Source organism: Trachurus trachurus, assembly GCF_905171665.1.
Source record: "Trachurus trachurus genome assembly, chromosome: 17".
NCBI classification, from domain to species: Eukaryota; Metazoa; Chordata; class Actinopteri; order Carangiformes; family Carangidae; genus Trachurus; species Trachurus trachurus.
In genome coordinates this window covers 122211-146100 of record NC_139900.1, presented here as the reverse complement: position 1 = coordinate 146100, position 23890 = coordinate 122211, and the positions used below count along the sequence as shown (strand labels likewise).

At 47.9% G+C, this 23890-nt stretch overlaps 1 protein-coding gene across 1 annotated transcript in view; it reads right to left on the bottom strand.

Annotated features, from left to right (window-relative positions):
• The window catches only part of smg7 (SMG7 nonsense mediated mRNA decay factor), a 48152-nt gene that overhangs the window by 7465 nt on the left and 16797 nt on the right, over positions 1 to 23890 (bottom strand). The window contains exons 5-19 of the mRNA XM_083991678.1: positions 20453 to 20624; positions 20168 to 20239; positions 19337 to 19487; positions 19097 to 19232; positions 17974 to 18136; positions 17139 to 17298; positions 16601 to 16671; positions 16185 to 16245; positions 15943 to 16062; positions 13719 to 13986; positions 12841 to 13050; positions 12237 to 12381; positions 7486 to 7865; positions 4114 to 4470; positions 477 to 557 (exon numbers count right to left, since the gene is read on the bottom strand). Of these exons, the coding sequence (XP_083847804.1) occupies positions 477 to 557; positions 4114 to 4470; positions 7486 to 7865; positions 12237 to 12381; positions 12841 to 13050; positions 13719 to 13986; positions 15943 to 16062; positions 16185 to 16245; positions 16601 to 16671; positions 17139 to 17298; positions 17974 to 18136; positions 19097 to 19232; positions 19337 to 19487; positions 20168 to 20239; positions 20453 to 20624 (2547 nt within the window). The remainder of the gene's footprint in view (positions 1 to 476; positions 558 to 4113; positions 4471 to 7485; positions 7866 to 12236; positions 12382 to 12840; positions 13051 to 13718; positions 13987 to 15942; positions 16063 to 16184; positions 16246 to 16600; positions 16672 to 17138; positions 17299 to 17973; positions 18137 to 19096; positions 19233 to 19336; positions 19488 to 20167; positions 20240 to 20452; positions 20625 to 23890) is intronic.

Genomic DNA, 23890 nt, shown 5'->3' with positions numbered 1-23890 from the left:
ATATATATTTCTGTCTATTTTGTGTTTATTTCTCTATGTTACTGTTTTTATTTATCATTATTATTTGTTTTTACTTTTATTTATTCATTGTTTCCCCCAATGTTATCATGAATGTTTTCCTTCTTCTGTTGTACTTCACTATTAAATACACAACTTTTGTGGGATGTGCTCTAATTTCTAAAATCAATAACTCTGATCGACCAGCTGATCGATACGGATCAATGACTCTGATCAGCTGGTGAAGCTGCTGCTTCAGTCCAGTCAAAGCAGAGACTGAAACTAAATGAATCCTCTGCTGCCTCCTGGTGGACGAACCGAGTCACTGTCACTGATCTGAGCAGCTTCAACTTCTAACACCAGAGCTCCTACATGTCCCATCATGCACCGGGCCAACTGAGGTGTGAGTGTGAGTGTGAGTGTGTGTGTGTGTGTGTGTGTGTGTGTGTGTGTGTGTGTGTGTGTGTGTGTGTGCTGACCTGCATGGGGAAGCCCGGCATCGGCAGCAGAGAAGACGATTGGCTGACAGGATCGCTCTCCATCCTGCTCTGATTGGGCAGCTGCAGAGACGGAGACAATGATGACATCATCATTACATCATCAACATCAGTGTGTGTGTGTGTGTGTGTGTGTGTGTGTGTGTGTGTGTGCGTGTGTGTGTGTGTGTGTGCGTGGTCAGTTTGACTAGTTCAACACTACAGGGTGAAGTTGTGACAGAACAGGGACCAATACAGGATCAGACTGACGGCACCGATCAATACTCCACTCTGTAATTTAGACGTCTGCTCTGAACAGAGAGATAGCGGCACACTTCAAACCTTAAGTTTTAAATCGTTTAAAGGGATAGTTCAACATTTTGGCAAATTGGCCCATTGCCATAATGGGCCTGGGAGTTTTTTTTACCAGTTTTCTGACTATAAAAGTTGACTTGCTTGTGACATTTCAGTCATTTTCATGTCAACGCAAGACTTGCTATGGCAAAGACCAGAGAGCTCAGTGAGTACACACTGAAAATGCCAAAAAAGGAAGGAAAACTATACAAGAAGGTGCCAGTGTCAATGGTGCAAAGTATCATCAAGAAATACCAAAGATTTCAAGAAGTACCAGCGATTTAACACAGTGAAAACCCTCAAAAACCCTCAAAGGATGCGGTCAAAAGTCAGTAGTGTCACCTCAGCTAGTCAGAAAAATCAAACGAGATGGTGAAAACAATCCAAGGACTATTACCAAGGCTGTCCTGAATGAACTGGGTGCAGGTGGTGTCACTATATCAAGACAGACACTACAACAAACACTGCACAAAAACGTATGGGCACAGAGATGTGGCTTTTGCCTGGTGGCAAATGGACAAAGCAGTAGGGACCGTGTTCCATGAACTTGCCGGCTTTGCCTTTTTATAGTCACACCACTTGGGACTATAAAAGGACTGCTACCAGGGCTGTCCTGAAGGAACTGAGCCTTGGTAATAGTCCTTTGATTGTTTTCAACATCTTGCTTGATTTTTCTGACTAGCTGAGTTGACACTACTGACTTTTGACCGCATCCTTTGAGGGTTTTCACTGTGTTAAATCGTTGGTACTTCTTGAAATCTTTGGTACTTCTTGATGATACCATTGACACTGGCACCTTCTTGTATAGTTTTCCTTCTTTTTTTGGCATTTCCAATGTGTCCTCACTGAGCTCTTTGGTCGCATAGCAAGTCTTGCGTTGCGGAGCTAAGAGGGTTGGGGGGGGGGGGGGGGGGCTACATACATATATGTTTGGTCCGGGGGCGGAGCTAAGAGGGTTAGGGGGGGCTACATACATAGAAGACTGTCTCTCATGAGTTCCAGTTCATAAAACAATTGTTTTGTTTTGTTTTTGTTTGTATGGTACTATAATGTGCGTTTTTTTAACTCATGATTTTATTAGTTGGTGTCGTCTCACAACTCTCTTTTTGAGTGGTCCCCAACACTTTTAATTTTGTCAAGGGGGAACGGATAATTTTGTAATGAATATTGTATTTTTATATTGTCTCTGGATTTTTATTGTGTGTTGTGGAGTGACACCGAAATAAAGCTTATCTATCTATCTCTACATATATGTTTGGTCCGGGGCGGAGCTAAGAGGGGGGGGGCTACATACATATATGTTTGGTCCGGGGGTGGAGCTAAGAGGGTTGGGGGCTACATACATATATGTTTGGTCCGGGGGCGGAGCTAAGAGGGTTGGGGGCTACATACATATATGTTTGGTCCGGGGGCGGAGCTAAGAGGGGGGGGGGCTACATACATATATGTTTGGTCCGGGGGCGGAGCTAAGAGGGGGGGGGGCTACATACATATATGTTTGGTCCGGGGGCGGAGCTAAGAGGGGGGGGGGCTACATACATATATGTTTGGTCCGGGGGCGGAGCTAAGAGGGCCGGCCAAGGCCTGGAAGAAGTCAGGAGGCTTCGTAAAGACGAGCTCCTCCTCCTCCTCAAAGTCTGCTGCTAGAGTTTTTAACAGGTCGGGAGGCAGAAGAGGCGAGCTCTTGTTGTCCTAGTGAGAGAGGAAGAGGAAGGAGGAAGAAGAACAGGAGGAAGAAGAACAGGAAGAGAAAGAGAAAGGGGGTAAAAAAAAGAAGAGAAGAGACAGAAGGCAAAGCCGGTAAGACGGAGGTGAAGAAGGAAAAGTTCTGCTGAAAGAAGCTACAAAGAAGCAGAAGCAGAAACAGAAACAACTACTGATGAGGAGCTGCATTCATGCTACAGAAGAGAGTCTAACTCCCGTCCAATCAGAGGAGAGTCTAACTCCTGTCCAATCAGAAGAGAGTCTAACTCCTGTCCAATCAGAGGAGAGGCTAACTCCTGTCCAATCAGAAGAGAGTCTAACTCTTGTCCAATCAGAGGAGAGGCTAACTCCTGTCCAATCAGAAGAGAGTCTAACTCCTGTCCAACCAGAAGAGTCTAACTCCTGTCCAATCAGAGGAGAGTCTAACTCCTGTCCAATCAGAATAGAGTCTAACTCCTGTCCAATCAGAATAGAGTCTAACTCCTGTCCAATCAGAATAGAGTCTAACTCCTGTCCAATCAGAGGAGAGTCTAACTCCTGTCCAATCAGAGGAGAGTCTAACTCCTGTCCAATCAGAGGAGAGTCTAACTCCTGTCCAATCAGAAGAGAGTCTAACTCCCGTCCAATCAGAAGAGAGTCTAACTCCTGTCCAATCAGAAGAGAGTCTAACTCCCGTCCAACCAGAAGAGAGTCTAACTCCTGTCCTATCAGAAGAGAGTCTAACTCCTGTCCAACCAGAAGAGTCTAACTCCTGTCCAATCAGAGGAGAGTCTAACTCCTGTCCAATCAGAGGAGAGGCCTCAAATACCTCTTTTCCACCAAACTGGTTCAACAACAAGACCAGCGCTATACAGACACGTTATCGCTACGTATTAAGTTTGTTTATCGATGTAAACACAGTTGAAGCTAACTAGCTAAGCTACAGGCGGTGGCTAACAGCAGCTAACGCTCATATCAAAACATATCGCCGTCAAAACGTAGGCTAGTTGCCAGTCGCGGCGATTATGGCGAAGACGGCTGCTTTTTCCTTCTTTTTTTTCAGCCGGGTTTAGAGTTATCGTTAATTAAAAGCCTAGTCTGTGCTTCCACGTCGGGTCCGGTGTTCAACACCCGCAGGTCGGACTGGGTTTTAATGTTCTGGTCCGTTTCTAACTGTAGCAGCAGCAAAGACAGGAGCAGCTCCTGATGGGGATGTGGCTCTGACTTGGCTCCTGATCAGTGGAAAAGCAAAGTGGTTCTTTGGAGGAACCAGAGTTGAACCAGTTAAGCACCGAACCAGCACTGGAACCAGTTTGGTGGAAAAGAGGTCAGACTGAGCAGGAAGAGCAGCGAGAGGAAGCTAGCCTCGTAAACCAGCCGCTCCCAGAAATGCAATTCATTCAAACACTTACAGGGGGGATGAGGCCAGACTCTCTGAGAAATGAAATGAAATGCATTTCCGGGAGAGGCTGGTTTACGAGGCTAAGAGGAAGCAGCACAGAGACAGAAAGCAGCAGGACAGGACCAGCTCCTCCTCCCCCTCTCCTCCCCCCTCCCAGACAGACAGACAGACAGACAGATAGATAGACAGACAGGGCCTCACCTCGAAGGGGGGCCCGCGGGGCCCGGCGTTCTCCTGCTCGGAGCACATGGCGCTCGGCGGCGGCCTCTTGAGGCGGTCGGCCATGACGGCCAGCCCCTCGCCCATGCGGTACGACTCCCAGTAGAAGTCCTGCAGCTTGACGGGGTCGGGGAACTTGATCTTCTTGTCCAGCGGGAGCTGAGGCTGCGGCTGCAGCTGGTGCTCGTACAGCTTCAGAGGCTCCTGAGGCGCCATGTAGAAGGTCTGCTGCTGCTGCTGCTGCTGCTTCAGCGACATCTGCTGCTGCAGCGGACTCATCTTCTGCAGCGCCGCCTGCGCCTGGCTCCACATCTGGCCCGGCTGCTCCACCTGCATGAACTGCCGAGACACACGGGACAACGGCGTCATCAGTCTGTCATCCGTTTGTCGGAAGCAAAGAACCGTCTCTAGGAACGTTAACGGGCCAAACGAGTCCCTGTCTCGCGGTAGGTTCTCAGATCGGCCCCAAAAAACTCCCAGGTGGGACGTGACGCCAAGGAAACGCCCTCAAATAAGCAGCATTTTTAAAACCCAGCGATATTAAAAAAGCTTCTACACGGCCGGGAAAAAGTAAAAAAAGTGGTAAAATTTCAAGAAAGAGTTGTGGAGCAGCAGTGCAGAGTACCCGATGCGTTGTGCTCTGGGTGGCAGCCGTGGGCGGGGGCCTCGGCGACCCAATCCCCGGACAACGACTCTGGCTTTAGGGACATGGGATGTCACCTCGCTGGGGGGGAAAGAGCCTGTGCTCGTGCGGGAGGTTGAGCGGTACCGGCTAGAGATAGTCGGGCTCACCTCCACACACAGTCTGGTCTCTGGAACCAACTCCTGGAGAGAGACTGGACTCTCTTCCACTCTGGAGTCGCCCACGGTGAGAGGCGGCGTGCTGGTGTGGGCTTGCTCATAGCTCCCCAGCTCAGCCGCCATGTGTTGGAGTTCTCCTCCAGCTCAGCTCCATGTGTTGGAGTTCTCCTCCAGCTCCATGTGTTGGAGTTCTCCTCCAGCTCAGCTCCATGTGTTGGAGTGGGTCGCTTCCCTGCGCCTTCGGGTCGGGGACAGGTCTGTTGTCTCGGCCTACGGGCCGAACGGCAGTGCAGAGTACCCGGCCTTCCTGGAGGCCCTGGGAGGGGTGCTGGAAAGTGCCCCAACTGGGGACTCCATCGTTCTGTTGGGGGACTTCAACGCTCACGTGGGCAGCGACAGTGTTACCTGGAGATGTGTGATTGGGAGGAACGGCCTCCCCGATCTGAACCCGAGTGATGTTTTGTTATTGGACTTCTGTCCTAGCCAGAGTCTGTCCATAACGAACACCATGTTCGAGCATAAGGGTGTCCATCAGTGCACGTGGCACCAGGACACCCTAGGACGGAGGTCAATGATCGACTTTGTAGTCGTGTCATCTGATCTCCGGCCGTATGTCTTGGACACTCGGGTGAAGAGAGGGGCTGAGCTGTCAACTGATCACCACCTGGTGGTGAGTTGGATCCGCTGGCAGGGGAGGAAGCTGGTCAGACCTGGAAGACCCAAGCGTATCGTGAGGGTCTGCTGGGAACGTCTGGCAGAATCTCCTGTCAGGGAAGTCTTCAACTCCCACCTCCGGGAGAGCTTTGACCGGATTCCGAGGGAGGCCGGAGACATTGAGTCTGAATGGACCATGTTCTCCACTTCCATTGTTGACGCAGCCGTCCGGAGCTGTGGCCGTAAGGTCTCCGGCACCTGTCGCGGCGGCAATCCCCGAACCCGGTGGTGGACACCAGAAGTAAGGGATGCCGTCAAGCTGAAGAAGGAGTCCTACCGAGCCTGGCTAGCTCGGGGGACTCCCGAGGCAGCTGATGGGACGCCATGGCCATGGCCACTCCAACCACGAGCCAGTTTTGCCGAACATTTTGTGTTTCCATGGTTTCCTCCAACTTTCCGAGCTTCAACCAATCACGATTTGTGACATGCGCGACGTCATCTGCAAGTGCAGGACCCCGAGCCAATCTGGTACCTACACCGGCAGTAAGTCAGACCTGTTCCCGGTGCGTGTTGGACTCCGGCAGGGCTGCCCTTTGTCACCGGTTCTGTTCATTATTTTTATGGACAGAATTTCTAGGTGCAGCCAAGTGCCGGAGGGGGTACGGTTCGGGAGCCACTTGATTTCATCTCTGCTTTTTGCAGATGATGTGGTCTTGTTGGCTCCCTCGAGCCAGGACCTTCAGCATGCACTGGGGCGGTTTGCAGCCGAGTGTAAAGCAGCTGGGATGAGAATCAGCACCTCTAAGTCCGAGGCCGTGGTTCTCGACCAGAAGAAGGTGGTTTGCACCCTCCAGGTCGGGGGAGAGTTCCTGCCTCAGGTGGAGGAGTTTCAGTATCTTGGGGTCTTGTTCACGAGTGAGGGAAGAACGGAGCGCGAGATCGACAGGCGGATCGGTGCGGCGGCCGCAGTAATGCGGTCATTGTATCGGTCCGTCGTGGTGAAGAAGGAGCTGAGCCGAAAGGCAAAGCTCTCGATTTACCGGTCAGTCTACATTCCCACCCTCACCTATGGTCATGAACTCTGGGTCATGACTGAAAGAACTGGATCCCGGATACAAGCGGCCGAAATGAGCTGCGGGGCGCTCCCTTAGAGAGAGGGGGAGGAGCTCTGTCACCCGGGAGGAGCTCGGAGTAGAGGTGTTCATGTCCCATCGGGAGGAGGCCCAGAGGAAGACACTCTGCTGGCCTGGGAACGCCTTTGGATCCTCTCGGAAGAGCTGGAGGAAGTGTCTGGGGAGAGGGAAGTCTGGGGATCCCTGCTCCAACTGCTGCCCCTGCAACCCGGACCGGATAAAGCGGTGGATAACGGATGGATGGTTGTGGAGCCCCTTGAACCCCCCCCCCCCCCGGAGCCACGTTAAAGGTACAGTAAGAAATCTAAAGCAACTGGCCGTAAAATCCTCCTAATATGTCACAGAGACTCAGGAATAATGTTCATATAACATGATGAACTCACCAACAACAATAGTACAGCCAGAGTATTCACATTAAAAATCTTTTTTTGCAGACTGCAAATCATGTTTATGTTTTGAATTTACGTGTTGGCATGTTGCGCCACCTAGCGCTCTCTCCCAGTCACGGCAGCTTCAGTGGCATTTCAGCCTCAGTCTGGTCCACTGAGCTGCTGCTACGGCTGGGAGGAAAAACCAGATCGCTGTGTTTTGAATTTGACTGCAGTAACTGTTTTTGGCCACATTCTTACAGGCACCTTTAAGAACCACTGCACTAGAGGGCCGAGTTCAGCACACTGAGGCCTCACACACACACACACACACACACAGACACACACACACACACAGACACACACACACACACACACACAGACACACACACACTGACCTGCTGCAGCCCCGGGTGCGGCGGGCTCTTGCCCAGCCCCCCCGGCGGCTTGGTGGGCGACTGCTGCTGCTGCTGGCTCATGGCCTGCACCTGCAGCTGCACCGACTGCTGCAAGGCCTGCTGGGACGCCGCCTGGCCCGGCGCCGTCTGGCTCATGGGGCCCGGCGGCCCCCCCGGCCCGGGGCCCGACGGCCGCTGCTGGCTGTAGGGAATGTGCGACTGCTTCCCGGCCGTGACCTGCGTGGCGGCCGGCGAGTGCACAGCCGGCTGCAGGAAAGCACCCGGCACCGACACGCCGGCGGAGAAGGTGAAGCCCGGGTTCACCTGGAGCCCCGGGAATGCCACGGGAGGAGGAATCACGTAGGCCGAGGGCGGGAAGCCTGCAGGAACCAATCAGGAGACAGAGGTTAAACTCAGGCTCACATGACATCTAGAGCACTGTAAAAGAGAGTAACAACACCACCATTGACTCCCGTGGTAAGGGTTTAAGGGTTTAAGGGTTTAAGGGGTTTAAGGGTTTAAGGGTTTAAGGGTTTTGCGCCCCTAGTGGCAGGATATGGGTATTGCAAAAGCGCCCAGAAAACCCATTCACTCCAATGTATGTGTGTTGCCCACTTGCTGGTAAATTGATGAAAACGGCCGTGTTTTTGTTTTTAGGTGTCTTGGTCATATCAAATTATACTTATGATTTGTTTATTACAAAATGTAGATTGAAACATTCATGTAGACTACTGATCCCTAATGCAGTAAATTTTGAATTTATTTCAGAAGTGAAAGACAAGGAAGGGAGATTTGTTTTAGTAAAGGGTAAATTAGACAATGAAGAAGTAACTCTACTTAATGTGTATGCCCCCCCAGGGAGCAAAAAAATGTTTTTCAAAAAATTATTTGAATTGATAGTTTTGGAAACACAAGGAATTCTAATTTGTGGTGGTGATCTTAATGTCCAACTGCAACCAAAATTAGATACATCTAATCAGCGCCAAAAGAAAAGTCCTAATGCCGTTCTAGTCCAGAGGATGCTTACAGAGCTGGGTCTGATTGACGTGTGGAGAGAGTCTCATCCAGGAGAAAAACAATTCACATATTATTCCCCGTGTCACTCTGTATATTCACGAATTGATTATTTGTTTATGTATAAATCAGACTGGCACAGAGTCAGGGATTGTAAAATAGGGATTAGAGATGTATCTGATCACTCAGGGGTGTACCTAACCCTACACCTAACTAAGCAACGGAAAAATACACTTTGGAGACTCAATACGAGCATTTTAAATGACAAAACGGTGCAGAAACAGATTCAACAGGAATTTGAAACATATTTACAAAATAATGATAATGGGGAGGTGTCTCCAAATACTTTATGGGACGCAGCAAAGGCAGTTGTTAGAGGCAAAATTATTGCCCTCACAGCTTTTCGTAAAAAGGAAAAACAGAGAAGACTTGTGGAACTACAAGCGGAAATGAAGTCATTAGAAACTAGACACATGGAACAAAGAGATCCACAAATATTAATTAAAATAAACAAAATTAAACAGGATATAAATGGCATATATGATGAAGAAATTGAAAAACAACTTAAATTTACCAAACAAAAGTATTATGAGACAGGGCATAGGGCAATGAAACTACTTTCTTGGAGGATTCGAAAACAACGTGGGAAAAATATGATTTATAAGATTAGAAACCCCAAGACACAAAAGGTTTGCAATGAATCAGAGGACATAGAACATGCTTTCGAACTATATTATAAAGAACTATATAACCAACCGGCCATGGTAGATATTACAACAATAGATACTTTTCTAAGTTCACTAGATTTACCATCTATAGGAGAACAACAAAATAAAGAAATTATGGCTGAGATAACAGCAGAAGAACTGAACAAAGCCATTTCGAGATTGAAAGCTAATAAGGCTCCAGGTTCGGACGGCTATCCGTCTGAGTGGTATAAAACATTTAAACAACAGATAACACCTGTTCTGCTTAATTGTTTCAACCATACACTGAGAACAGGAGAAGCCCCCCAATCATGGAAGGAAGCAGTTATCTCTATCATCCTGAAAGAAGGAAAAGATAAAAATGAATGCAGCTCATACAGACCAATATCAGTCTTAAATGTAGACTATAAATTATTTGCTTCAATCCTATCTAGGAGACTGGAGTCCATTGTCCCTGAGCTGGTTGATTTGGACCAAACAGGCTTTGTATTAAACAGACAGACACAGGATAATTTAAGGAGAACACTACAGGTGGTGAGTCTTATTACATCAGAAAATATCAGTGCAATGTTAGTCAGCCTAGATGCTGAAAAGGCATTTGACTCGGTGGGTTGGGAATATTTATACAGGGTACTTGCAAGATTTGGCTTCAAAGATGGTTTTATTAAATGTATTAGAGCGCTATACTTTACTCCAACGGCCAGGATCAGGGTGAATGGACACCTGTCGCAAACTATTCATTTGGAAAGAGGGACACGCCAAGGCTGTCCCCTGAGTCCGACCCTATTCGCATTATTTATTGAGCCCCTCGCTCAAGCAATTAGAGAGGACTCTGGGATAAAGGGGACTATGATTAGAGGAGAAGAACATAAGATTTGTATGTTCGCGGATGATGTTTTGCTTTTTATTACAAGCCCAGATTCGAGCATCCCTAAATTGATGTCCCTGCTAAAAAAATATAATTTATACTCTGGGTATAAGCTTAATATCCAAAAAACCCAAACCCTCACATTTAACTATATTCCCCACCCAGATATTAAAGGGAAATACAATTTTAAATGGGACTCGTCCAAAATAAAATATTTAGGAATAAACCTTACTAAAGATATGTCAAAACTTTTTGAAAATAACTACGGCCCCATTAATAAAGAGATAAAATCTGATATTTCTAGATGGACCCTCCTCCCACTGGATATGAGTAATAGAATAGAAATCATTAAAATGAACGTGTTGCCACGGCTTCTTTATCTCTTCCAGTCTCTGCCTCTAGAGGTACCCCAAAAACAATTTGATGAGTGGAATGCCTGGATCTCAAGGTTCATTTGGAACAGTAGAAGACCTAGGGTTCAGTTCAAGACTCTGCAGCTAAAAAAAGAGAAGGGAGGGAGAGCTTTACCATGTTTACAGGATTATTATTATGCTGCACAGTTGAAACCCTTAGTATACTGGTGCTCTCCAAATTATGAATCTAAATGGAAATGCTTGGAAACTACACAGTTAAAAATTCCAATACAATCTATAATAGGAAACAAAAACCAAGCAGAAAAATATTATAACAGCTTGAATCAATGGACTGTATTCACTCTGAAACTATGGTTTAAGGTTTTGAGGAAGTTACAAATAGAGAAACAGGTTAGAGTCTTGAATTGGATAGCATATGATCCAGAATTTGAACCTGCTAGATTGGACGGGGGCTTTAAACAGTGGGTTAGGAGAGGGATCACGTCCTTTTGTTCCCTCATCTCAAACAGTAAATTTCAGAGTTATGAGTCAATTTCAGCCACATTTGGACTGGAGAAGCAGGACTTTCATAGATACCTGCAAGTCAGAGACTATTATAATAAAAAATTACAAATCAAGGAGGAGAAGGAATACAATTTAATTTCTATATTTCATGAGGCATATAAAAAGAAAGATAATAAAAAGTTGGTCTCAAGAATATACGGAAGTATACAAGCTTCTAAGAATCACTCTACGTTATACATTAAACAAAAATGGGAGAAGGAGTCAGAAACACAAATATCAGAAGAGACCTGGATAGAAATATGTGAGACACAAGCGACCACTGCAAATTCGAGATCTTTAAGAGAGTTCGGCTGGAAGAATGTAGTGAGATTTTTCATAACTCCTAAATTAACAGCACTACGAACAGGCACACAGAGCCGAGGCTTTTGTTGGAGACAATGTGGAACCCCTATGGCTAACCATTTTCATGTTTTTTGGGCCTGTCCGAAAATCCAGTTATTTTGGAAGGAGGTGTCAACCGAGATAAATAAAATAATAGGGGTGGATTTAGATTTTTCTTTTGTTATTTTATATCTCGGTAAAACTCCAAAAACAGTCTTGCATAAGGACAGGTACTTGTTGAAGATTCTTCTGGCAAGTGGTAGGAAAGCCATAACCAGAAAGTGGTTGCAACCAGATCCTCCAACACTGATCCAGTGGCTCGGGATCATTCACGAAATTTACTGTATGGAGAGACTTACTTTTGTTTTAAGACTTCAGTTGGAGAAGTGTATGGAACGCTGGGAAAAATGGATTGAATATGCACCTTGAATAGTGTGACATTTGAATATGATGTATGTGTATGTATGTATGTGTAATAGAATATTTTGTTTATAACTGTACCACCCATGACGATCTCATGTTCTTTGTTCATGTACGTAGATAAATAAAAAAAAAAAAGAAACATTCATGTAGACAACTGTTTTTTTTTACTCTCCTATGTGTTAATGTTTATCTGTAAAGGATCCTCAATGATGCTATTAACGTGGGTGATCTATAAATGTCCTTAAATTATTGAAAACAACACACTGCTCATTCACCAACAATGCAGAGATGTCAGTTCTTTTGTAAAACCCATATTCCTCCACCAGGAGGCGCTGCCATTGGACCAATGCTGTCCTTACTCTCTTTTACAGCGCTCTATGACAACAAGTCCAGGCTGCAGCGCCACCTGGTGGTGGGAGGCTGTCGTCATGAGTGAGTGTGTGTGTGTCTCTGTGTGTGTGTGTGTGTGTGTGTGGTTACCAGGTCTGCTGGGCAGCGGGGGGAAGGCTCCCGGGTGGTGGATGGGGATGAACTGGGAGGAGCAGGTGGTTTGAGTCTGAGTGACTGGTGGTGTCTTCTTCATCTCAGACACCGGAGTCTTCCTCAGCTCCGTCTGGGCCTTCACCTGGAGGAGGAAGAGGAGGAGGAGGAGGAAGAGTCACACCTGGTCAGCAGCATCACTACGGCTGCAACTAACGATTACTTTCATTATCGATTCATTTGTTGATTATTTAATTTCAAATATTTTTATTTGGATTTTTCAGACAGGTACAAAAGGCAAGGCAAGGGAATTTTATTATAGCCCGTTTTTAAAAACAGTAAATCCCATCCCATCATAACAACATCCTCTGTCCTTAGACCCTCACTTCCACTGAGGAAAAACTCCATGGAAAACCCTTTTAACAGGGAAAACCAGGAGAAAGCTCAGGGTGAGCAACAGAGGAGGGATCCCTCGGTTGGAATCTGGACTCAAACTGATTATTAGATTATCAGAATAGTTGATGATTAATTTATTAATCGATTATTGTTTAATTGTTGCAGCTCTAATCATCATCATCATCATCACCATCTCTTGTGTCCGTACCTGTTTTCCAGCGTCAGTCGTTTTCTCGTGAGTGGTTTTCTTCATCTCGCTCTTCCTCTTGCCGTCTCTCTTCAGCTCTCCTTTCCCAGCAGCCCCGTTCCCTTTGGCCGAGTCCTTGCTGCGCTCTTTACCGCCGCCGTCCTTCTGGTGGTGGCCCCTGGCGGGCTCGCGGCTCTGCTCGCGGCTCTGCTCGCGGGGTTTGATGTTCTCCTTGAAGTATGATGGGATGGGCATGATTAATCGATGATCCGTTATTGATCGTTAACAGGGTTCCTACAGCTTAAGCCAAGTTAAATTTAAGACTTTTAAAGACTTTTTTAAAGCCACTTGAAATGAAATTTAAGACCGACTTCATAATTAAACAGAAATGCAGAAAACAAAACAAAAAAAAACACCACATCAATTACATAGGGTTAGGGACAATTTTACCCACTTCCAAGGTAAAGTGACTGCTACATGAACATTGGATTGTGTCTCTTTCCAGCTGTCCTTTCAAAATAAATGCATAAAAAGTCTGAAAAAAAAAAAACACTGACTCGGGAGCTGGTGGCGGTAAGAAATTTAGCGTTGACGGCCGCCACTTACTTCTCTATGTCGGAATGTTACCAATTATTTTGAGATTTGAGACTAATTATAATCATAAAATACCACTTACCATGTGTTAACATTTTAAAGACGTTTGAAAAATTGATTTAAGACATTTTAATGCCAATTAAGGCCTTGTTTTTAGATTAATGAATTCAATGCCTTTTAAGACTTTTTAAGGATCCGTAAGAACCCTGTAATATTAATATTAACAATTAATCGATAATTGATGGTTAATTTTCCCGAAGATGGATCAAAAAGATGTCTTCAAATGCCCATCCCTACATCCCTACCTTGAAGGTGACGACGGGCCGGTCGCTGCCGCCGCTGTCGGGCCAGGAGCTCTGCTGCGTCTTCCCGGCCGACAGCACCGACTTGAGGCCCGAGTTCGAGTTCCCGTTACCGTCGCCGCCGCCGGGCGTCTGCTGCTCGGCGCCGTTGGACGACTCCTGCAGCACCGGCGCCTCCTTCTCCTGCTGCGGCGGCTCCTCTACGGCGCGCTCAGCGATGTCGGTGAGGAAGAGGAGCAGCCCGTCCTCGCTCGCGCTGCACCGAATCAACCTGGAAAAGGGTTTTTCAAAATAAAGGACCAGGAAATCACTCTCTTGTGATTTCAATTTAGACTCCACAAACTAATGTAAACTTAGATAATGTGAAAATATTAAATATGGGAAAATGGGAAAATATAAATATGAAAGGAGGCTGAAAACCACAGGATGTCTGTTCTGATGATGCCAGTCCGAGTTGGCGGTGCTGAAATGTTTCTCTTCTATAAGACACATTCTACATCTATCTGTCCTCTATCTGTCTCTCTGTCCTCTAACTGTCTCTCTGTCCTCTACCTGTCTGTCTGTCCTCTACCTGTCTGTCCTACTCACCCCGGCTGGGTGTCGGCCAGCCACTTCCCCAGACTGACGAGTCTCTGGTGTCTGTCTGTCCTCTAATGGCGCGTTTCCACTAGTGCGCTTCGGCTCGGTTCGGCGCGCTATTTGCGTGTTTCCACTAGTGCGCTTCGGCTCGGTTCGGCTCGGTTCGGCGCGCTATTTGCGTGTTTCCACTAGCACGCAGTACCTGCAACCAGGTACTTCTGGTATCACCTCAGCCCTGGTTCCAAGCGAGCCGAAGCGTTACTAAAACGTGACGTCAGCCGACTGCCCTCCACTGATTGTCGTCACTGGAAGCGTCATAACCGTGCGACAACCGACTAGAATGTAAATAAAAACAAGACTCAAGACAAGACACCACTTTCTACTGCTTCAGTTTGTAGCTGTTTGACTTGGAACACCAGAGGCTTCTCAGGAGAAATCCTCTCCTTGGTCGGTGGAGGAGGTCCAGACCTTCCTGACTCTGGTTGCCGAAGAAAGGATTCAGAGGGAGCTCGACGGCTCCACACGGAACCAAAGGGTTTCGGTTTCGCGCAGCCGTATTATGACGACCCCGCCCACGTCGAAGAGGCACCAAGTGATACTGAGTTGTAATGGAAACACAACCGAGCCGAGCCGAGCCGAGCTGATCCGAGCCGAGGTAGTGGAAATGCGCCATAACTGTCGTACTCACCCCGGCTGGGTGTCGGCCAGCCACTTCCCCAGACTGACGAGTCTCTGGTGCCGTGCTATCTGTCCTCTACCTGTCTGTCCTCTAACTGTCTGTCCTCTACCTGTCTGTCCTCTAACTGTCTGTCTCTCTGTCCTCTAACTGTCTGTCCTCTACCTGTCTGTCCTCTAACTGTCTGTCTCTCTGTCCTCTAACTGTCTGTCTCTCTGTCCTCTACCTGTCTGTCCTCTACCTGTCTGTCCTCTAACTGTCTGTCCTCTAACTGTCTGTCTCTCTGTCCTCTAACTGTCTGTCCTCTAACTGTCTGTCTCTCTGTCCTCTACCTGTCTGTCCTCTAACTGTCTGTCTCTCTGTCCTCTAACTGTCTGTCTCTCTGTCCTCTACCTGTCTGTCCTCTACCTGTCTGTCCTCTAACTGTCTGTCCTCTAACTGTCTGTCTCTCTGTCCTCTAACTGTCTATCTGTCCTCTACCTGTCTGTCCTCTAACTGTCTGTCTCTCTGTCCTCTAACTGTCTATCTGTCCTCTACCTGTCTGTCTCTCTGTCCTCTAACTGTCTATCTGTCCTCTACCTGTCTGTCCTCTAACTGTCTGTCTCTCTGTCCTCTAACTGTCTATCTGTCCTCTACCTGTCTGTCCTCTAACTGTCTGTCTCTCTGTCCTCTAACTGTCTATCTGTCCTCTACCTGTCTGTCCTCTACCTGTCTGTCCTCTACCTGTCTGTCCTCTACCTGTCTGTCCTCTACCTGTCTGTCTCTCTGTCCTCTAACTGTCTATCTGTCCTCTAACTGTCTATCTGTCCTCTAACTGTCTGTCTCTCTGTCCTCTAACTGTCTATCTGTCCTCTAACTGTCTGTCTATCTGTCCTCTAACTGTCTATCTGTCCTCTAACTGTCTATCTGTCCTCTAACTGTCTGTCTGTCTGTCCTCTAACTGTCTATCTGTCCTCTAACTGTCGTACTCACCCCGGCTGGGTGTCGGCCAGCCACTTCCCCAGACTGACGAGTCTCTGGTGGCGTGCGAGGACGGGCAGTCCGTCCCTGTCCACCAGGATCCCCTGGTGTCCTTTGGTGAAGTCCAGAGACCTGCAACAGGAGGAGAGAGGGTTAGGGACACGAGGACACGGGGACACGGGGACACGGGGACACGGGGACACGGGGACACGGGGACACGGGGACAGAAGATGGACGGTCGTAGAGACTCGTACCTGAGAGCAGGACGCAGCGCCAGGAAGCCCTGCAGCTCAAACTCCTCGGGCAGCGGCGTGGCTGTGGAGGAAACAAATGCCTGTTTATAGGGCGAACTTTGACGGGAGGCACTTGCCCCGTGGTAGAGTGTTAGCTGGGCTGCAGGCTGCCTGCCCGGTTGAAGAGTATTATGGGCTGCAGGCTGCCTGCCCGGCTCAATACTGCAGCCACCTCAATAAAAGTATTATCCATCACTCACATACACAGAAAAACATATGAAAACAGGGCCCAGGTTGAAAAAAACCGAAGCTGCCCTTTAACAGTCACCAGGTTCTTCTCCTCTCTGAAGAGCCTGGTGATGCGAGGCTCTTCCTACCCGTAGCCACACGGCGGTGACAGAGCGTCCTACCTGAGCAGCGTGAGGCGTCTGTCCTACCTGAGCAGCGTGAGGCGTCGTCGTCTCGCGGCTGGAAGCTGTTGAGGACGGAGACGAACCACGGCCAGACGCTGAGACAGAGAGAGAGAGAGAGACGAGTCACAGTCAGACAGGAAGTCACTCACGGCGGCTAACGGTGGCTAACGGCCGCGAGGTGTAAACAAACACCTCCATTAAAACATAGGACACGATGTAAAACACTGGTTTCAAACTGGGTCCGAGGACTTTTTTTTTTTAAATTTCACCACTATTTCTAGGATTTCTTTTTTTTTTCTTGAAATGTTCCATATTTTCTAGATTTTTAAAAAAACTTTTTTCAGAATTTTTTTTTTTCTTTTACTTTTTTGAGAAATTTTATAAATTTTGTAACTTTTTTGGAGCACTTTTCCATAAAAAAAAAAAAAAAACATTTTTCAGGATTTTTTGGGGGGAATTTTTAAAACTTATTTTGAGAAATTTTACCATTTTTTCCTAGAAATTGTGTAACTTTTTTTCCCCCCATTTAAAAAAACAACTTTTTTTAAGGAGTCAGACTCACTGCTGGCGCTGGTCGACGGCGGCTTCCTGGAAGACGCTGGGCCGCAGCTTCAGCCAATCCAGAGACACCTTGATGGCGGGAAGAGGACACGCCCCCACAAGCTCCTCCCCCCGGCGACGGCTCAGCAGCACGCGGCCGCACATGGCGCCCAGGAACGACACTGAGGAGACAGGAAGTCACAGCGGCCAATCAGAGAGAGGGACAGGAAGTCACACAGCGGCCAATCAGAGAGAGGGACAGGAAGTCACAGCGGCCAATCAGAGAGAGGGACAGGAAGTCACACAGCGGCCAATCAGAGAGAGGGACAGGAAGTCACAGCGGCCAATCAGAGAGAGGGACAGGAAGTCACACAGCGGCCAATCAGAGAGAGGACAGGAAGTCACACAGCGGCCAATCAGAGAGAGGACAGGAAGTCACAGCGGCCAATCAGAGAGAGGGACAGGAAGTCACCGCGGCCAATCAGAGAGAGGGACAGGAAGTCACCGCGGCCAATCAGAGAGAGGGACAGGAAGTCACCGCGGCCAATCAGAGAGAGGGACGACACAGGCCTGAACAGCCTGAGTGTGTGTGTTTGTTTGTTTGTGTGTGTGTCTGTGTGTAGAGGTGTGTGTAGTTGTGTGTCTGTGTGTGTGTAGTGTGTGTATCTTACTGTAGAGTCCTAACAGCTGCGACCAGCCGAGCTGCTGCTCTCCGCTGTAGCTCTGCTCTGCTCCGTCGGCTCTCTGAGGTGATGCTGTGTGTGTCTGTGTGTGTAGAGGTGTGTAGAGGTGTGTCTGTGTGTGTGTAGAGGTGTGTGTCTGTGTGTGTGTAGTTGTGTAGTTGTGTAGTATCTTACTGTAGAGTCCTAACAGCTGAGACCAGCCGAGCTGCTGCTCTCCGCTGTAGCTCTGCTCTGCTCCGTCGGCCGTCAGCTCTCTGAGGTGATGCAGCTCAAACAGGTTGATGACGGTGATGTGGACCAGCTGCTGGGAGCTGAAGGCTCTCTGCAGCACCAGCCTCTACACACACACACACACACATGGTCAGACAGTGTAACCACAGCACCACAGACCAACACCATCTTTCCCTCCTGATAGCAACACCAGTGTGTCATCAGAAATAAAAAAGCAATACCGAATCAATAGGGGTGGGCATTGCCAAGGACTTCACGATACGATACGCATCACGATACTTGAGTCACGATACGATATGATATTGCGGTATCCAAATTTTGCGATATTCTACGATATTCTACATAGTTCACTGAAAATGTAAAAGGCATTATGCATCTTAAAATCCGAGTTGTGTACATCAGATGATAGTGATAATTTATGACAAACTGAGTCAAAACAATGTAATTCACATTATCCATGCCATTTTATACAAGTTCAAGTTACAACAACATATCTGCATGAACAACACACTGTCTGAGGCAGCAGCACAGTGACACCTCGCGGAGCAGAGGTGCGGAAGTCGTACTGGATTTACGTCTGAAACATGATTTATTATATGAAAAAAAAAATTATATATTGCCATATCGATATTTTTGCCCACCCCTACGAATCAACATCTTTTTTTCTTCCTTTTTTTTTTTTTTTCACCGGAACATAGGCTACGGTTCACGTCATGATAACTTCTGTATCTAACCACCGTATTCAAACTTCCACAGTCCGTATTTGTCTTCGTTTGATAGCCTATTCAAGAGACTTTCGTTTAAGTAACCATGGACAACTCCTACACAGGATCGTTCTGCTGTGTCGTCGCCGCCGTCAACCCCCCCCCCCCCGATTGGTATGAGAATGGGAACAGCCATAGCTCTAACAACGTATGTTTTACTGTTTTTAAAACATTCTGTATGTTGTCAATTAAGTATGTCTATCTATCTATCTAGAATGAGAACAGCTGTAGCTCTGGACGGTGGTTATTATGGTATGAGAATGACGGTGGTTGCCGTGGAGACGTGTGCGGCAGCGCGGTACCTGGAAGTGGTCCTCCAGCTTGTCCCTCAGAGCCTCCAGCTTGTCCAGACTCTTGCTCAGGTAGACGTGGCCGTGGAACTTGATGAAGGCCTTGATGAAGTCTGACACGCTCCACTTGGCCTTCAGCTCCTCGCGGCTGCACAGAGAAGAAGACACAGAGAAGACAGAGAGGGACACGTCAGGCGGCTGAGGGCAGAGCTCAGTGAGGCGTTGTCATGACGACAGAAGGGTTAGGGTTACCTCTCCAGAGCCTTGGACAGCGCCTTCTGCAGGTTGGTGGAGGCGGCGGGGAAGGGGAACTTGACGGCGATGCTGCGGCAGTAGTAGAAGACGGTGGTGAGGTGGTCGCCTTTAGAGGACGCCAGGATGGCCAGCTGGTTGTAGGGCTGACCTGAAGACACACAACAACACAGCAACACAACCATAACACAACAACTACGGCTCATTAATGCTAAAGGCTCCTAAAGGTAAAGTAGCAGCTCTACAGGACTCAACCAGGCTGCGTGCACAGAGTAAAGCTAAATGCACAGTAACTGGGTTCAATTACCTTAGTGTCAATTTACCTAAAGTTACACTGAACTGGTAGGAAGTTAAATGTTACCGTGTCATTTGTAATTAATTGTGTTTTATTTTATTACACGTCTTTCAGTGCAACGTGACAAGTTAAACATCGTTCACTTAACGTTATGTTATATATATGTATATACTCTTCTGATGGAAATGGTTTTACAGCGTGAGGTCAATTTGTTTTTAGTTTCAGTTTCAGCATGAAGATGACAGATGTTACATAGTTAAAAACTTCTGTCATTTGGTTTAGATGACGATTAATGACTTAAATATTTTAAACTTTTCCCCTGGAGGATCAATAATTGGTCTAATATTAATAGATACTTCAAGTATTTTGTGTGTATCGTTAGTAATGTGATTGTATTTGACTGTATTTGATTTTAGGTCAGGGAAACGTGGGGAAACTATTTCACCACCTGGTAAATAAATGAATCCTACAGTTTTGACACATTGACTCTGTTGTGAAATGAGTTGTTGCATCATGACGTTGCCGTGACGACTCACCGTTGGAGGGGACGAGCTGGGCGGCGTGTCTGTAGTAGGACTCGGCCTGGCTGGTCTGGTTACGGTACCGCGCTGAAACACAGAGAACAGACATGGTGATGTCACCGGGGACAGACAGACAGCTGATTGGTTGTTTCTGTCCGTTTCCTATCAGACAGGAAGTCTAAACATGAACCATCTAGCTAAGGAGAAGTCGTGAACGGCTCTAGGACCAACAGCTGATTGGTTGTTTCTTATCAGACAGGAAGTCTATAAACCGTCTATCTAAGGAGAAGGCGTCCTCACCAATGTCCCCGAGGTGCACGAGGCAGTGCTGGCAGATGTAGGAGCAGGAGCTGGGCTGCGGCGTGACGATGGCGCCGCTGCTGCTCTGCTGGTTGCTGATGATGCCGAGCTGAGACGACTTCACCCGACAGGGGAGGTCCACGTTGAACACGGTGCACAGCTCCTGCAGCAGCTGCACAGAGGACAGAGTTAGAGTTAAGAGTTAGAGTTAGAGTTCACATCTAGACCGACAGGACGAAGGTCCACGTTGAACACGGTGCACAGCTCCTGCAGCAGCTGCAGAGACAGAGAGTTAGAGTTAGAGTTCACATCTAAACCGACAGGACGAAGGTCCACGTTGAACACGGTGCACAGCTCCTGCAGCAGCTGCAGAGACAGAGAGTTAGAGTTAGAGTTCACATCTAAACCGACAGGACGAAGGTCCACGTTGAACACGGTGCACAGCTCCTGAAGCAGCTGCAGAGACACAGAGTTAGAGTTAGAGTTCACATCTAGACCAACAGGACAAAGGTCCACGTTGAACACGGTGCACAGCTCATAAGCGCTTTGAAAAACGCGTGCAAAACACTCCAGCTGGCGTTTTGCACGCGTTTTTCAAAGCGCTTCATGTGAATGGGCCCGAAGACGTCTGAAAGCAGCTGCTCTCACCGGCATGTAGAAGACTCTGTTCTACCTGCGTGATAGATGATAGTCTAGGGTAGATTGTGTAGTGTAGATAGTGTAGTGATAAGCGTGTAGAGGTGTGTAGAAGGCTTGTAGAAGGCGTGTAGAAGGTGTAGAAGGTGTGTAGAAGGTGTAGAAGGTGTGTAGAAGGTGTGTAGAAGGTGTGTAGAAGGTGTGTAGAAGGCGTGTAGAAGGTGTGTAGAGGGCGTGTAGAAGGTGTGTAGAGGGTGTAGAAGGTGTGTAGAAGGTGTGTAGAAGGTGTAGAAGGTGTGTAGAAGGTGTGTAGAAGGCGTGTAGAAGGTGTGTAGAAGGCGTGTAGAAGGTGTAGAAGGTGTGTAGAAGGTGTGTAGAAGGCGTGTAGAAGGTGTGTAGAAGGCGTGTAGAAGGTGTGTAGAAGGCGTGTAGAAGGTGTAGAAGGTGTGTAGAAGGTGTGTAGAAGGTGTGTAGAGGGCGTGTAGAAGGTGTGTAGAGGGTGTAGAAGGTGTGTAGAAGGCGTGTAGAAGGTGTAGAAGGTGTGTAGAAGGTGTAGAAGGTGTAGAAGGTGTGTAGAAGGTGTGTAGAAGGCGTGTAGAAGGTGTGTAGAAGGTGTGTAGAAGGCGTGTAGAAGGTGTGTAGAAGGTGTGTAGAGGGCGTGTAGAAGGTGTGTAGAAGGCGTGTAGAAGGTGTAGAAGGCGTGTAGAAGGTGTAGAAGGTGTGTAGAAGGCGTGTAGAAGGTGTAGAAGGTGTGTAGAAGGTGTGTAGAGGGTGTGTAGAGGGCGTGTAGAAGGTGTGTAGAAGGTGTGTAGAAGGTGTGTAGAAGGCATGTAGAGGGTGTGTAGAAGGCGTGTAGAAGGTGTGTAGAGGGTGTGTAGAAGGCGTGTTGAAGGTGTGTAGAAGGCGTGTAGAAGGTATGTAGAAGGTGTGTAGAAGGTGTAGAAGGTGTGTAGAGGAGGTGTAGAAGGTGTGTAGAGGAGGTGTAGAAGGTGTAGAAGGTGTGTAGAAGGTATGTAGAAGGTGTGTAGAAGGCGTGTAGAGGGTGTGTAGAAGGTGTGTAGTAGAAGGTGTGTAGAAGGCGTGTAGAGGGAGTGTAGAAGGTGTGTACAGGGCGTGTAGAAGGTGTGTAGAAGGCGTGTAGAAGGTGTGTAGAAGGCGTGTAGAAGGTGTGTACAGGGCGTGTAGAAGGTGTGTAGAAGGTGTGTACAGGGCGTGTAGAAGGTGTGTAGAAGGTGTGTAGAGGGCGTGTAGAAGGTGTGTAGAAGGTGTGTACAGGGCGTGTAGAAGGTGTGTAGAAGGTGTGTACAGGGCGTGTAGAAGGTGTGTAGAAGGTGTAGAAGGTATGTAGAAGGTGTGTAGAAGGCGTGTAGAGGGTGTGTAGAAGGTGTGTAGTAGAAGGTGTGTAGAAGGCGTGTAGAGGGCGTGTAGAAGGTGTGTAGAAGGTGTGTAGAAGGTGTGTAGAAGGTGTGTACAGGGCGTGTAGAAGGTGTGTAGAAGGTGTGTACAGGGCGTGTAGAAGGTGTGTAGTAGAAGGTGTGTAGAAGGCGTGTACAGGGCGTGTAGAAGGTGTGTAGAAGGCGTGTAGAAGGTGTGTAGAAGGTGTGTACAGGGCGTGTAGAAGGTGTGTAGAAGGTGTGTACAGGGCGTGTAGAAGGTGTGTAGAAGGTGTGTAGAGGGCGTGTAGAAGGTGTGTAGAAGGTGTGTAGAAGGCGTGTACAGGGCGTGTAGAAGGTGTGTAGAAGGCGTGTAGAAGGTGTGTAGAAGGCGTGTAGAAGGTGTGTAGAAGGCGTGTAGAAGGTGTGTAGAGGGTGTGTAGAAGGTGTGTAGAAGGCGTGTAGAAGGTGTGTAGAAGGTGTGTAGAAGGTGTGTAGAGGGTGTGTAGAAGGCGTGTAGAAGGTGTGTAGAAGGTGTGTAGAGGGTGTGTAGAAGGCGTGTAGAAGGTGTGTAGAAGGCGTGTAGAAGGTGTGTAGAGGGTGTGTAGAAGGCGTGTAGAAGGTGTGTAGAGGGTGTGTAGAAGGTGTGTAGAGGGTGTGTAGAGGGCGTGTACAGGGCGTGTAGAAGGTGTGTAGAAGGCGTGTAGAAGGTGTGTAGAAGGCGTGTAGAGGGCGTGTAGAAGGTGTGTAGAGTGCGTGTAGAGGGCATGTAGAAGGTGTGTAGAGTGCGTGTAGAGGGCGTGTACAGGGCGTGTAGAAGGTGTGTAGAGGGTGTGTAGAAGGTGTGTAGAAGGCGTGTAGAAGGTGTGTAGAGGGTGTGTAGAAGGTGTGTAGAAGGCGTGTAGAAGGTGTGTAGAGGGCCTGTAGAAGGTGTGTAGAGGGTGTGTAGAAGGCGTGTAGAAGGTGTGTAGAGGGTGTGTAGAAGGTGTGTAGAGGGTGTGTAGAGGGCATGTAGAAGGTGTGTAGAGGGCATGTAGAAGGTGTGTAGAAGGTGTGTAGAGGGCATGTAGAAGGTGTGTAGAGGGCATGTAGAAGGTGTGTAGAGGGCATGTAGAAGGTGTGTAGAGTGCGTGTAGAAGGTGTGTAGAGGGCATGTAGAAGGTGTGTAGAGTGCGTGTAGAAGGTGTGTAGAGGGCATGTAGAAGGTGTGTAGAGGGCATGTAGAAGGTGTGTAGAGGGTGTGTAGAGGGCGTGTAGAAGGTGTGTAGAGGGCGTGTACAGGGCGTGTAGAAGGCGTGTAGAAGGCGTGTAGAAGGTGTGTAGAAGGCGTGTAGAGGGCGTGTCTCATTCATGAAACGTGAGTAAATCTGTGTGTTGATTTGCACATAAAAGGTCACTCTACTAAAACTCTACTCCGGATTCATGAACG